At 39.7% G+C, this 14,942-nt stretch overlaps 1 protein-coding gene across 1 annotated transcript in view; it reads right to left on the reverse strand.

Annotated features, from left to right (window-relative positions):
• sema4d (sema domain, immunoglobulin domain (Ig), transmembrane domain (TM) and short cytoplasmic domain, (semaphorin) 4D) overlaps positions 1 to 14,942 on the reverse strand; it is a 113,165-nt gene that overhangs the window by 85,672 nt on the left and 12,551 nt on the right. Inside the window, exons 2-7 of the mRNA XM_078568627.1 lie at positions 12,705 to 12,850; positions 8,084 to 8,146; positions 7,720 to 7,818; positions 7,530 to 7,623; positions 6,554 to 6,655; positions 4,834 to 4,985 (exon numbers count right to left, since the gene is read on the reverse strand). Coding sequence (XP_078424753.1) covers positions 4,834 to 4,985; positions 6,554 to 6,655; positions 7,530 to 7,623; positions 7,720 to 7,818; positions 8,084 to 8,146; positions 12,705 to 12,850 — 656 coding nt within the window. The remainder of the gene's footprint in view (positions 1 to 4,833; positions 4,986 to 6,553; positions 6,656 to 7,529; positions 7,624 to 7,719; positions 7,819 to 8,083; positions 8,147 to 12,704; positions 12,851 to 14,942) is intronic.

Below are 14,942 nucleotides of genomic sequence, written 5' to 3' on the forward strand. Positions count from 1 at the left end.
AAATCATATTGACACATTGAGAGATTGCAAAGGCAATCTGGATTAAATTTTCCTATTGCCTTGCTTTGGACAGTTATAATATCCTCTGTAAAGTATATCTCTTAGATGTCAATATAGGAGCATAGGATTTAGGAGCAGGAGTAGGCCATATCTATTTCGCAATCCACATTTCAGGAGGCATTGAGACCCATCACGCACAGTAACCAAGACAGAGGATCGGGTTCAGGTAACAGATGATCCAGAAAGAACAGCCTTGCAGCATACAGAAAGGAAAAGAGGACAATGGTCAAGTGTTCTAACAAGGAACATAACTTCAGAGGATACAGATTCATTCAGAAATACATCGTAATAATAAAATATCCCCTATACAAGGGGAAAAAGGGACAATTGTGTTCTTGATTGTATGGTATATGTACTAAAACATGAATGAAAATGGGCTGCTGTGCATTTGTAATGTGCATTCCAAAAATTAGGGGGACAAAAACAGCATTCATAACTTGCCACTGTTATTTGCATAAGAACAGAAGAATTAGGTGCAAGAGCAGACCATTCAGCCCCTCAAGCCTGATCCGCCAGTCGATAAGATCATGGCTGACCTGATATGGCCTTAACTCCACTTTCCTGCCTGTCCCCCATAACCCTGGGTTCCCTCGTCAATCAAAAATCTGTCTAGCTTGGCCCTGAATATCTTCAATAACCCAGCCTCCACTGTTCACTAGGGAAGAGAATTCCAAACACTAACCACCCTCCAAAAAGAAATTCCTCCTAATCTCCATCTTAAATGGGAGACACCTAATTTTTAAACTGTGCCGCCTAGTTCTAGATTCCCTCACAAGGGGAGAGGTCTTCTCAGCATCTACCCTGTCGAGCCCCTTCAGATTCATGCATGTTTCAATTCATTCTTCTAAACTCCATCGAGTACAGACCCAACCTGCTCAACCTTTCCTCATAAGACAGCTCCATCACAGCAATCAGCCTAATAAACCTTCTCTGAACCATGTCCGATGCAAGTATGCTTCTCTTTAAGCAAGGTGACCAAAAGTGCACACAGTGCTCTAGGTGTGGTCTCGCCCAAGCCCTGTACAGTTGTAGCAAGACTTCCCATTTTTATACCCAATCCCCCTTTCAATAAAGGCCAACATTCCATTTGCCTTAGTTATCTGCAGAACCTGCATGTTGGCTTTTTGTGATTCATGCACAAGGACACCCAGGTCCCTCCTGTTATGGCACAGCAGTTGGTAAATGCTGAAACAACTATCACAAGTATTTTACCATTTGTATTTATTTTGATATGCATGCCTTGAATTCAGTGGTAACAAGACCATCGAGTTTTATAGGTTTCTTACAAAGCTAAATTAAACCCTTATTAATGGAGAAAAATGATTTTAAAAGACCCAGGCAAAGTAACACAATACCCTGAACAGTTGAATTCAAAGTGAGTTTTCTTTACTTCAGTTCGTGTAGACAGCAACTCAAGGCTTATCACACTTGTTGGATCTTAGAATTCCTTCCTCCCATGCACCTCATCTCCTTTATACAGGCTTTTCCCTTTTCAATGTAAATTCCCTTGCTCCAAAATGTCTTATCAACTCTACATTTCTAATAATAAAAATTTTTCATGGTGTCAATTTTATCAGTAGGTTTTAGGAAAAATAAACATGCTGTTTGGCTTCTTCTGGCTATGTGTAACATTTCACCACCTCTTTTGATATTCAAATTACTCTGCCTTATCTAAAAATGCAAATTTTCCCTTTGCACCTCACATTCTAAATCTTTAGCCATGTTTACTTATTTAACATTTCAAACCTAGCTTCTCTTCTGACACATAAAAGCCTTCAGGCCAGCTGTCCTTAATTCAATTAAGTCGCGCACACGCACACGCAATTCCTACCTTACAAAAAATTCCAATGACATTTTGAAAATTATTTTTCTCCTGATACTCTGTACTGCAGCATTCTGCAATCTCTCTCCATTTAAATAATGCTCTGCTTTTCTATTCTTGGGGAATGGGCAACCTCACATTTTCCCATATGATACTCCATCTGCCAAATTTTTATCCTCCTCACAACTTGTTTTCCTGCCTATCCTCATCATGGTCAGCAAATTTGGCTATAATACAGACAGTCCCTTCATCCATGCTATTAATATAGAGCGTGAATAGTTGAGGCTCCAGCACTGATCCCCACGGCACTCCAGTAGTTACAGTTTGCCACCCTGAAAATGACCCATTTATCCTAACTCTGTTTCCTGATAGTTAGCCAGTCTTCTATCCATGCTAACATATCACCCCTACAGCATGAGCTCTTGTGCAGTGTAATGATCCCAGCTGATATTACTACTGGACAAGCCTGATCCCAAATTGAAACCCAGCTTGATAGATCCTAACTTTTATTTTTTGTTTAGATACGTGGAGAGTGGCTACTGAACAGAGTCACAGGAGTCAGCTGATAAACTTATAACAAAAGAGTAAAACATTTATTAAACAAGATGAACTATATTACAATATTTCTTCACCCACAACTATATCTTTACAGATATAAACAGATTCGTAAGGATAACACAAGCTACAAAACCTATCTTATACTCTTAATGTTCACCGTAAGTGTACAGTCAATGTAAACGGATAGGTGACCTGTGGTCAGGCACACCCCACTCTGAAACTAAGTAACAGAGGGTGCCCCAAACAGATGCTATGGATCTCTCCTCAACTCCTCCAGGCGCTTGTCCCACCATGAGCCTGTCCCACCATGAGCCAACTGGTCTCACTGAACACCATCTTTCACACCATGCTTTCCAAACTCTACTCTCGAAGAACTTGTTCTGGAATCTTCTCCCAAACAACACTTTCTCTCAGATGCCTTCCACACGTGTCCACCTCCAAGGTTTCGAACTCTCCTTCTGATGTTCCTCTCCACTAGACTGCCATGTGCATTCAAGCTTTCTTCCACACACACACTCTCACTGACTCAGCCATGCCAATAGTACACCACTGCTTCATATGTCCATTATAGAGTTTTAGACCTTCAGCTGTCCCATTGGATCTTCCGGCTCTTGCTTTAAATTTGCTTCCTGCAGCTTTCTTTTCTCTAAGCCTGAAGCTTGGAGCCTTCTTCTCTGCTTCTTACTTTCACTTCCACAGAACAGAGCCTTTTCCAGAGTCCTGTCCTTGTCCTTTGACTAGGCTGTCCTCTTGGGTGCTTTCCTGTTCCACTCCCCTGCTTGTGGGGACATTCTCCTTTAGTTTCTGGATCTTGCTTCTGTAATTTCCTCTCCTGTCCAGCTTCTCCTGGCACCTGGCTTCAACTTTAGTTTGGGACTTGCTGTCTGTCCCTCTGCTATGCTGCTTTCAACTGAACTGAAACTAGTTTTCTGTCTCTGCAGAACCTCCTGTTGCTAGGCAACAGCACAGTTTTTTTTAACCTTGTGTTTGTTTTACTCCCTTCGAGAGTCATAGAAATCTCATTAGAATGCAGGCACCTTTGAAAGTGAAACTAAAACTCAGCTTCTCCTTTTCTTAACACACAAATACAAAAATGCAAACCAAACTTAAACATTAAAGAGATACCTTATTCTTAACACACCCAAATACACACATGACTTACTTAAACTCTCTCTATTTCCTAACAGTAGTAACCTTTTATGTCACCTGATCAAATACCTTTTAGAAATCCAAATATACTACAACTACTCGCTCCTCTTTATCCACCCTGTCTGTTACATCGTCAAATAACTTGAATAGATTTGTCAAAAACAATTTCACTTTCACAAAACCATGTTTACTCTGCCTGTTTGTATTAGGACTTTCAAAATGTTCTGCTATTACTTCTTTAATAATGCATTCTAGCATTTCCCCAACGACAGATGTCAGGCTAATTGGTTTTTATGTCTCCCTCCTTTCTTGAATGGAGGAGTTACATTTGCGATTTTCTAATCCATTGGGACCTTTCCAGAATCTAGGGAATTTTGGAAGATTGCAACTAATGCATCCAATATCTCTGCAGCAACTTATTTTAAGACCCTAGGATGCAGACCCTCATGTCCAGGTGACTTGTCAGCCTTTAGATCCACTGATATTTCCATCACTGTTTCCCCAGTGATAGTAATTATTCCCTTTTCCATCTTGATTTTCAACTATTCTTAGGATGCTTTTGTGTCTTCTACAGATAAGACAGGTACTTGTTTGAAAGCTTCTGCCATTTCCTTGTTTCTCATTATTAATTCCTCAACCTCAACCTCCAAGGGACCAATGCTCACTTTAGCTCTCCCTTCCTTTTTATTTACTTGTAGAAGCTTTCACTTTCTGTTTTTATATTTCTTGCTAGTTTTCTCTCAGACTCTAGTTTCTTCCTCTTTATATTTTCTTTAGTTATCCTTGGTGGTTTCTAAAACTTTCCCCATCTTCTGCCCTACCACTAATCTTGTAAGCCTTTTCTTTCAATCTGATATCACCCTTAATCTCCTTAGTCACAGATGGTACATCCATCTCTTGAGACTATCTTCCTCAATGGAATATACCTTTGCTGAGAGTTATGAAATACCTCCTTAAATGTCTGCCACTGCATCTCCACCTTCTTATTTTTTAATCTATTTCCCAGTCCACTTTATCCAATTCTGTCTTCATGTCCTTGTAATTGCCTTTATATAAGTTTAAGACACTAGTTATGGACCCATATTTCTCACTCTCAACCTGAATGTGTTATGATAGGATTCTCTTCCAAACAAGCTAATTAACAAACCAGTAATTCTTGGCAACAAGAATTGATAATTCCTGATACTAGAGCTCTTAGCATTAGAATTTGGGAAAATTAATTGGCTACTACTGCCAGATCTTACCTTGCACACTCGAGCTACTCTTGGCACCAAAAGTTTGCTATTAAATTCATATTCAACAGACACTTCAGTGAAGAAAAAATAGACTTTATCATCGCCACCATCCAAACTATTTTCATTCTCTCTTATCACATCTGAGTAGACAAAGCTCGGCTCTGCAGGAAAACAAAAAAGACAAAAAGAATGAAACAAGCTGCATTCCTCCAGCACCTTTCACAAACTCAGTGCTGCGCAGCTAATGGCATACATTTGAAATATCTTCTTCGGCAGTCTCTTGGGATTGAGCATGTCTTGTCTCCACTCTGATTTGATGGACTTTATCAGCCATTTCAGAACCCAGTGTGCGACCTGCAGACTCTGCCAAGTGCGAGGGCAGGTGGTGCTTGAAGGGTTGGGTAGATGAATTGTTTGGAAGATTATGTACTCTATCTGACCGCCTCTGTGTGTTCCCTATGAAGTCTCTTGATGTGTTTGCTGCCTTCCTGAATGAACCTTCTCCATTTTGGTCAGTCACAAACCAGGGATCCCCATGATTCAGAGGGGATGCTTTGACCTCATCACGAAGAAAACTGAAGTAACGTACCAGCCTGCTCCAGGAATGCCCTATCTCAGAGCCCAAGGTTTTATCCATGACCAGAACCTCTCAGCAGTGAGTAAGTTCATTTATCTCAACAGCACATTCTCCTAAGTTGTCTATATTGATGATGAGACACATACAAGGATTGCAAAGCAAGTGTAGCCTTCGGTAGACATCAAACATTAGTCTGGGAATGAAGGGGAGTAAGTGTTTCTACCAAATTAATTTACAGAGCAATAGTCCTGCCCACTCTAGGCATGTGAGACTTGGACTGTGTACCAGTGCCATGCCATTTTCAACCATTTTCACTTAAGCTACCTTTGGAAGCTTAGATCAGATGGCAGGACAAATTACCAAACATGGAGTTGCTCACAGGAACTGACATGCCAAGTATCCCCACAATATTGACAGTCAGTCACAACTGAGTTGGGCTGGTCACATAGCCAGAATGCCCAATATTTACCAAAGCGAATCTTCTATGGAGTGCTGCAGTCTGGGGTGCTCTCTCATGGCGGTCAAAGGAAGTGTTACAAGGATATTCTGAAGGCTTCACTTAGGAGTTTCGATATCGGCTCCGAGCTCTGAGAGAAACTCTCCCAGGATTGTAGAACCTGATGCAATCAAATAAAAAGCGATAAAGCCTCCTTCTAAAACAAGCACCTATCAGAGGCAGAGAGAAAACCCAAGGAGAGGAAATCCCAAGGCAGTAACTCGTGCAAAACTCAATTGTTTGCAGTATCCTTCCTACTTGTAGCAGAACAACCTGGGCGCAGTTTGGCCTTAGCAGTCACCTTTATACCCACCGGAACCCTAGCAAACACCCCTGGTGATGAACATGGTCAACTTTGCCTCGAAGGACAAATAAGACAAAGTGTTTCTGTTGTCCTCCTGGGAGTCTCCTGCTGCGACTAAGGTGCGAGTAGAGCAGTTGAAATACAACCACTATTTCAATGTAGGAAATGCTGCAGCCAACTTGTACAGAGCAAGGTACTACAAACAACAATGAAATAAATTGCTAGATCAAATATTTTGATGTTGGTTGAGGGATAAATGATAGTCAAGGCAGTGCAGTATTCCTTCAGTATTGAAGTACCTAAAAAGATGATCCAAAACAGAGGATGGAATCTAGCATTATGATACACTTACCATTTAACCAGGGTATTGCATACTCTGTCCGTAAATGGCTCCGAAGAATGACTGTCTCACTTCCCAGGAAATTGTATACTGTTCCCGAGTAAAGCTCACCATCTGAAATAGTGTAATAAAGGGGCTCTCTTATTAAAATACAATTAAACATTTTAACTGTACATGCTCAGTCAATATACATGGATGGAAAAACTTAATTATTTGTTAATCAATTCATTTGTAGTGCTCTGCTTTTCACTTCAAGCAGTAGGGTATCCATTCACACCAGCAATTCCCTTCATTGCACTCTTATGCTCAACTGAGCTATTATGGGGAGTATAGAGATGTCGAGTAGTGAAGAACAACCTTTTTCCTTTTCTCTCCAATTTACAAACTCTATTCATGGGGATGAAAGATGTCAGTGCTACTGATTCCATTTCTGGCAATGATCAATTAATTAAAAGTAAAGTTCCATTCACTCGACCTTGGGAATGTCTCACATTGACCTCAGTAAAACATCTCCATTTCGCAGCTTTGTGAATCCACGTATCACATTGGCCAGCCTTGCAGCCTTGGAGTAAAATTGAGCATTTGGTTGAGTAGTATTGACCCTCAGCTCAGCAGGAAGTGGCCGAGATCACCAAACACATCTCGTCTGAAAGCTATACAGCCAGAAAGGAGGTGAGACTGCCCCAGTTTTTTTTTCAAAACTCCCCCAAGCAATTAGCAATACAATTGGAACATCAAACCACATTGGGTGAGCCTGAATGGTACTTGTGGTCTTTTCTCACCTTCTCATATGCTGAAATGACTTTGATTACATCTGTCTGTCTGGATTAAAGCCCAGCTGCTTAGGAAAAACATCATTGTGCTAACCAACTATGACAACCCTTACCCATTGAGATAAATTATTTGAAGGGAAACATAAATGATTTTCATCTAAATTATAAGACTTGTTACGGAATGGCAAGCAAGAAGCTTACAACTGAATACTTACCAACCATTACTGAAGTGTATCTTTGAGCAGGATCAAATGGACACTTTCCTTTACCTTCTTCTTTCCTGCCTTGCAGAGTAAAATCCTTAACTGACTATGAGTGGAAAATAAATGGCCAAATAAGTTGTTTCATTTAATTCAATAAAGCAAATTGAAAAATATTGTACCAATGTTAAAAATCCATACTTACAAGGTAATCACAGGTTGGTTGAAATGCATAAGTCCCACACACATAGAGGCTTTCGTTGTTAAATTCATGCAAGATGCGTATGTAGTTCAGACATTCTGTCTACAGTAAAATAATAAATGCGTTGAAATAAATGCAACTTATTAACACATTACACATTAAGGTCAACAAATTGGTATGGTTTACAGACAACAGCTCTGAGGTTCAACAGTAGTCTCCTAGTCTTCATAACTTTGTCAGGATACTAGGCAGAACCCACATGAACAGCTAACAACCGCCATTTATGCCCTTTCTCTGTGAGTTCTGCCAAATCACTTCATTTTTTAGCAATACAAGGGGTTTATAATCTGGTTAAATCAAAATTTACCTCTTGGGATTTTCCTTTAGCTGCACATTCCTTTTGTTTTTTTTCTGGGACTTTCCAGTACACCTGAAAGAACAGACACAACTCAGTTAATAGAGATGGGAAATAAATGCTTTTCTGTGTATACAACATGAACAGCACTCCCTTGGTACTGCACTGGAGTATCAGCCTTGACTTTTGCGTTCAAGTCCTAATGTGGGACTTGAACCCACAAGCTTCTGACTCAGAGGCGAGGTTTCCACTTCAGTCACAGCTGATACCTATAGTTGAGTGTACTTAGGCCATTAATGGATATATATGCTAACAATCAATAAAATTGAGATTCAATATTACAAATATGGGAATCTAAAACAATTTGTAAATAAATCTACACTAAAATTGACATAGTGTGCTAGACATAGTTCATTCAGAGTGAGCTAATAGAGGTCTTCAAAATTAAGGGGTTTAATGGGTAAGCATGGAGAGCATCTTTTCACTTGTGAGCAAGTAAAAACTAGAGGTCATAAATAGAAAATAATCACAACTAAACCCAATAAAGAATTTGAGAGAAACTTTACTCAGAAAGCAATTAGAATGTGGACTTGTCACCACAAAAATAGTAGTTGAGGTGAATAGAAACAGCTAGCTTCACCTGTTGCTCAAATTTTTGAGATACCTTGCCCTTCCAGGGTAATCCGAGGTAAACTGGGCTCTGTCCAGGGCCAAAAGTGACGGTCTTGGGCCTGTTCTGAGTTTGCGTGATGTACAGGGTGAAATGATCTGATCATGGTAGCCATTATCCCACAGGATGTCTGTGATGTGCCCTATTTCAGCATCAGAACAATTCACAGAAAATACCAATGCCAGGGAAAACAACATGTTTATATGGTATGAGAAAAGGGTGTTGATTGGTTGGCAAATGGACTCTGATTGGTTAAAAACAATGCCATGGAGAATGCACCAGTTGCTTGTGACTGACAGTTAACTGCCAAGCATTGTCTGAAATTTAAAGCAGTCGGTTTGACTCTGATTGGTCAAGATTTAGCCCTGGGGAATGAACCAGCAAATGGCTGGCACTTATTTTGTTTAGCTGAAACAAGCGCAATGTGTACACATGTTCTTTCTGTCTGCAAAGAACAGGGCCCTGTGTATTAATATATTTAGTTTCCAGTACATGCAAATGTGCCACACTGTGAGCCTGACTGACAATCTTAAATTGGTTGTCAGTGTAATTCTTAGCACACTGAGGATTATTTAGCAAATGTTATCCAATTGCAGAATCAAATCTGATGTTGGACACTGTGTTTTGAGTTTTGCAAGCGTGGGCTGGTTGGTAGAGTCCATACCCTGCCTGTTGTGAACAGTGGCTAGGACTATGCTGGTTGATATGATCCACCAGTCTTTGGGGCGTACAGCCAACATACTGGCACTGAAATTCATATACCACATCACTCATGTGTGTGATAGGCAAAGCATCTTTTTGGCTTGACGGCAGCATCCTGTTAATGGTGAATACCACTCATGTTGCTACTGTATAGTAGCAGCAGGAAACAGTTAGCTTCACCAGTTGCTCAAATTTTTGAGATACCTTGCCCTTCCAGGGTAACCTGAGGTAGACTGGGCACTTTTCAGGGCCAAAAATGACAGTCTCAGGCCTGTTCATGAGTTTGCGCGATGTACAGTGTGAAATGATCTGATCAGGGTAGCCATTATCCCACAAGATGTTTTTGATGCGTCCTATTTCAGCATCAAGCTTGCATGGTGAGCAAATGGCTCAGGCCTTATTTATGAGGTTGTCGATAAGACAAATTTTATAGCACATGGAACTGTAAGAGTCCCAATGTGTCTATTGACCAGTCTAGTAGGCTTGCAGTAGACTGTGGTAGAGAATACCCTGGCAGATTTCTCAACTAGTACGTCAAGGAAGGGATGTTCATTTGACTGCTCCATTTCACCGTTGAATTCGAGCACAGCGTGGAGCCCATTAAGACATGCAAGGAAATTATTGCATGCAGCTGCAGATTTAAGTAAAGCAAACATATCATCCACATATCAGAAATATGCGAGGGGTAGGAGGTTAGGTGTCATTCCATTGAAGACATGTTTCTCATGGAACCCAACAAAGATGCTTGCAAGAGCTCGGCCTAGAGAGCATCCGATGGCAACACCATGTATTTGGGCATAAATGGTGTCATTAGAACTCAACTGCGCAAGCTGCCTAGTTCATAAGCTCAATGAATACTGATTCACACAATGGTAGAGCATCTAGATTGTCATGATACAGCACTGCAAAGCAAATATCTATGGCTTCCTTAAGTGGAACATCGGTGAATAGCCTAGCAATGTTAAATGAGCACATAGACACAGCCTTGCTATCAATATGCAAGTCCTGTATGGTCTTCGCAAATGTGAAGGAATCTTGTTCCTTGCAGACAGGAAGAACACGTACACACATTGCGCCTGTTTCAGCTAAACAAAATGAGTAACAGCCATTTGTTGATTCATTCCCCAGGGCAATATCTTGACCACAGTCGAGCTACCAGCTTTAAGTTTCAAACAATGCTTGACAGTTAACAGTCAGTCACAAACAACTGATGCATTCATTATGGCAACACCTCTACCAATCACAGTCCACTTGCCAACAAATCAGCACTCTCTTCTCATACAGTACAAATATGTTGTTTCCCCTGACATTGGTATTTTCTTGCAAATTGTCCTGGTGAGTGCAAAACAAAAAGCTTCGAATGTCTCCTCTTTTCAGCAATACTGAAGTTCTATATTACCAAACGACTATTTGGAATAGATCCATTTAAGGCCGAGCTAGACAAGCACATGAAGGAGAAAGGAATAGAAAGATACGGTGATTGGGTTGGATGAAGTAAGGTGGCAGGTAGCAGTGTGAAGCATGATCACCAGCAGAGACCAGGAGGGCTGAATGGCCTGCTTCTGCATATTAAGTTTTATGTCATATTATTAAGCAGCTCCATGTGTGCACTCCCCAGTAAAGGTCAATAACCAGTAGAATTACCAGATTGAAAGTAGAAAAATCACCAGACTCACATGGTATGCATGCCAAAACTGAAGGTGGGTGCAGAGAAGAAAACAGAATGCAACCATAATGTCACAAAAATGTTTGGGAGCAGGAATTGGCAGGAGCCAGACAACTGGAGAGTGGTGAAAACTACATCCTTGTTTAAAAAAAGGGAAAGGGTTAAGTGAAAAATATTAGGCCAATTAGTCTGAGCTCCATTGTGGGTGAACTAATAAATCCATAATATGAGATTATATTAATGAATGATTGGAAACAAATGATCCAAATAGGGAGACCTAGTTTGGATTTGTAAAAGGTTATGTTGGATTAATTTAATAGATATTTTGAGGAAATTGTAGTGCACAGCAGTGGATATTACAGAAGTACAGGCTTTTAAGAGGCAGGAAATGCTAGAAATACTCAGGTCAGGCTGCATCTGTAGAGAAGAATTAAATTTTCAGATCGATGACCTTTCATGAACTTCATCTGATCAACAGTTAATTCTGTTTCTTCCCACAGATGCTTCCCGGCCTATTGGGTATTTCCAGCATTTTCTGTTTTTATTTCAGATTTCCAACATCTGCAGTATTTTGCTTCCGAACTTTTTTTTTTAAAAAAAGATGTTTGCTAAGGTGCCACATTAAGAGATCTGCTATGAAAATTACAGCATATAGTATTAAAGAAAATGAAGTCACATAGATAGAAGGCTGGTTGGAGGACAGAAAGCGAACAATGAAGTTTATTGCATGATTTGGGATCTGGCAGAACACGAATGGTGCTGTGCCCCATTACTGTATGCTGAGAACTCATTTGTTTTCCCTTCTATATTAATGATTCGGACATAGACACAAGAGGACTATCAATTTTCCTGTTGATATGAAATTAAGGAATCTGGAAAACCATGAAGAATGCAGAGCTTGCAGAAGAATATCAAGCAGAGAGCAGAATGGGCAGAAAAAAGACAGATGCAGTTCAATACATAGGAATGTGAAGTCAGACTTTCTGGGGAAACAGTGGAAGTAGGAAACAATAATTCTCAGTGGCCATGGAAGACCAAGAGATCTAGGGGTGAAAGAACATAGATCTTTAAAAGTTGCAACGTAGGAAGAAGAGTCACACTAGTAAGTGTCTGATAGTCATTAGGAGAGTACTTTTCATTTGAGTACTAACAAGTTTATAAAGCTGACAACCACTGACACAACTCACTGGATGATGTACCTGAACAGTGCTGAGTTGCATGGAACTGCATATGTGTCACTACATTCAGATGAAAGCATTGCGGGACATGTAGGAGGACAAACTAATGAGAAGTATAAGCACTAGCTGATATAATGGTATAATAAAAATAAAATGCTACAGAGGCTGGAAATCTGAAATAAAAACAAAGAGCTGGGGAAAACTTAGCAGGTTTGGCAGCAACTGTGGAGAGAGAAACAGAGTTAAATGTTTCAAGTTCAATATGACTCTTCTTTGGAACCCATGTCGAAGTTCCAAAGTACAGTCATATTGGACTCAAGACGTTAATCTGTTTCTCCCTCCACAACTGCTGCCAGACAAGCAGATATAAAGGGGTTTGCTGAATAGGGTTTGAGAAAAATATTTTTAAAAAGTTACCTCATATTTTTTATATGAAACATTTGACATCTTCACAGCAAAGATAGCTTCCCGGGCACCTACATACAGTACCCCTCTGTCTTCATTCAGCAACAGCGTTGAATAGTTTGACACTCCAGTTTGAGAAAACTTGAACAAAGATACTTCTGTAAATGATGAAGAAAATTAAAAGTTATTAGTACTCAAAAAAAAGCAAAACAGAAGGCCTTAAAATTAATGTCTAGCACCATGTTTGAATCTAGCAGAGGACCAGGTGTTGCTCTGGATTTAGTACACTATCTTTTTGCATCTAGGGCATGGGTTCTGATTTGATCCAGCCCAGAACAACTGGGGAAAGTCTTTTTGCTTTGCCTTCCGCACATGAAGTGAGTTTGACCAGACTCAGCCTGGAACCAGTCCATAGTTCAACAAAAGCAGATCACCTTACTTAAAAAAAAGGACATGAAGATGGTTATAGTATGGAAATGAAGATCTTTAAACTGGTACACTATAAAATGGTCATCAGAGAGTTGGATTAATGTTTATTCTGCAACTGGATATATTTTTTACTTGATCTGGGGAATTATTCCATGCCCTGGCACAATTGGTCCTTAAAGGTATCTGGAATATATTTTAAGCAAGCTATTTAAGTGAGTAAACAGTTTTAGCATGAAAAGTTCAGAACTACATTTCAGGTCTATAGTTTCAATGGGTAGTTGATTCAGAAAATGACAATATTAGCCTAATCCTTTGTTGTTTCTGGTGGGAATGTATTTGTTAAGACATACAATCAAGCAATTTCTCAGGGTATATTCACACACTATCTTCAGTGTTACTGAGAGGCAGTTCCAGATGTGCCACAATGCCGACAATCGTGTGTAAATGGGATTAATGGCAGATCAAGTCACTCTCCTCTTTACACCCAAGAAACTAATTGTTTCAGACCTATCAAATTTCTAGGCCAGAATCTTTCAGGATCTGGCTTGTTGTTCTTTATGCAATTCACGAAAGAGTTTACTAAAATTAAATTCTGGCTAAAAGGTGATGGAATTGTCTGTGGCAGGTAGTTTAAAGACTTGCACTCCACCCTAGTTGATCTTCATTTCTGAAAGAGGAAAGATACTGGTGTAACTGATGTTGTGGGGCAGTCAATTCTGATAAGGTCACATCAACTGTATTAATAACTTCATAATCAATTTTATGCTTCAACACCTACATATAAAAATTAAATTTGCTGATTCTAAACAATTTCTTGATAATCCTCAATTCATTAGTGTGCAGTTTAAATGAAAACTCTCTCACTCACCTTGTTGTACTGCACCTACACATCTAGCTCTCTATACAGAACTCCACCTACGCACTGACCTAGTTCTACTGCACTGCATCTACATTATACAGCGCTTCATCTAAAAATGCTGGGTCTGATTTTAACTTTGTGCAAGTGGATGGGTTATGTACCATGAATAAATGTAATCTGCTTAGTTCAGAAACTGCACCCAGGCGGTCATATGAAAATAAAAGCAAACCCTTTGTTAGGAAATGTTTAACATCACCCCTAGCAGCCTAGTTCTAATGTTAAGGTTATGTTCCCTTGTTCTGGACTTCCCCACCAATGGCATAGTTTCTATTTACCATATTAGCTCCTTTAATCATCTTAAACACTTCTGTTAGATTACCTCTTAATATTTCATACTCAAGAGAATACAATCCACTTTACTAATTTAACCCTTTCAGCCCAGATATCATTCTGCTAAAACTATGCTTCAAGGCCAATATATCCTTCCTGAGGTGTGGTGCCCAGAACTGAATGGGGGCTAACCAGAGTTGATATAATTGAGACTTAACTTTCACTGCTTTGTATTAAGTTTCCACTAGTTTTCAGTGACTTCTGCACTCCTAAAACTTCCTCTTTCTCTAGAACTCCTAGGTTCTCACCATTTCTAAAATACTCTGATTACTCTTGATGATTACACATTTTTCTACATTGAGCTCCATGAAATAGTTACTGTATTGCAAAAGGTTTTGCATATAGTTCCCTTCTGCCGTGCAATTGATGTGACCTTATCAGAATTTAACTACACCCACAACAGCAGTTACAGCAATATCTTCCCTCTTTCAGAAATGATGATGATAATAATTGTCAGATTATCTAGGGTGGAGTGGAAGTCTTTAAACTGCCTGCCACAGACAATTTCATCACCTTTTAACTGGAATTTAATTTTACTAAACTCTTATGAATTGCATGAAGAACAAGTCAGA

The sequence above is a fragment of the Cetorhinus maximus genome, chromosome 2 (assembly GCF_964194155.1).
Source record: "Cetorhinus maximus chromosome 2, sCetMax3.hap1.1, whole genome shotgun sequence".
In the NCBI taxonomy this organism is placed as follows: Eukaryota; Metazoa; Chordata; class Chondrichthyes; order Lamniformes; family Cetorhinidae; genus Cetorhinus; species Cetorhinus maximus.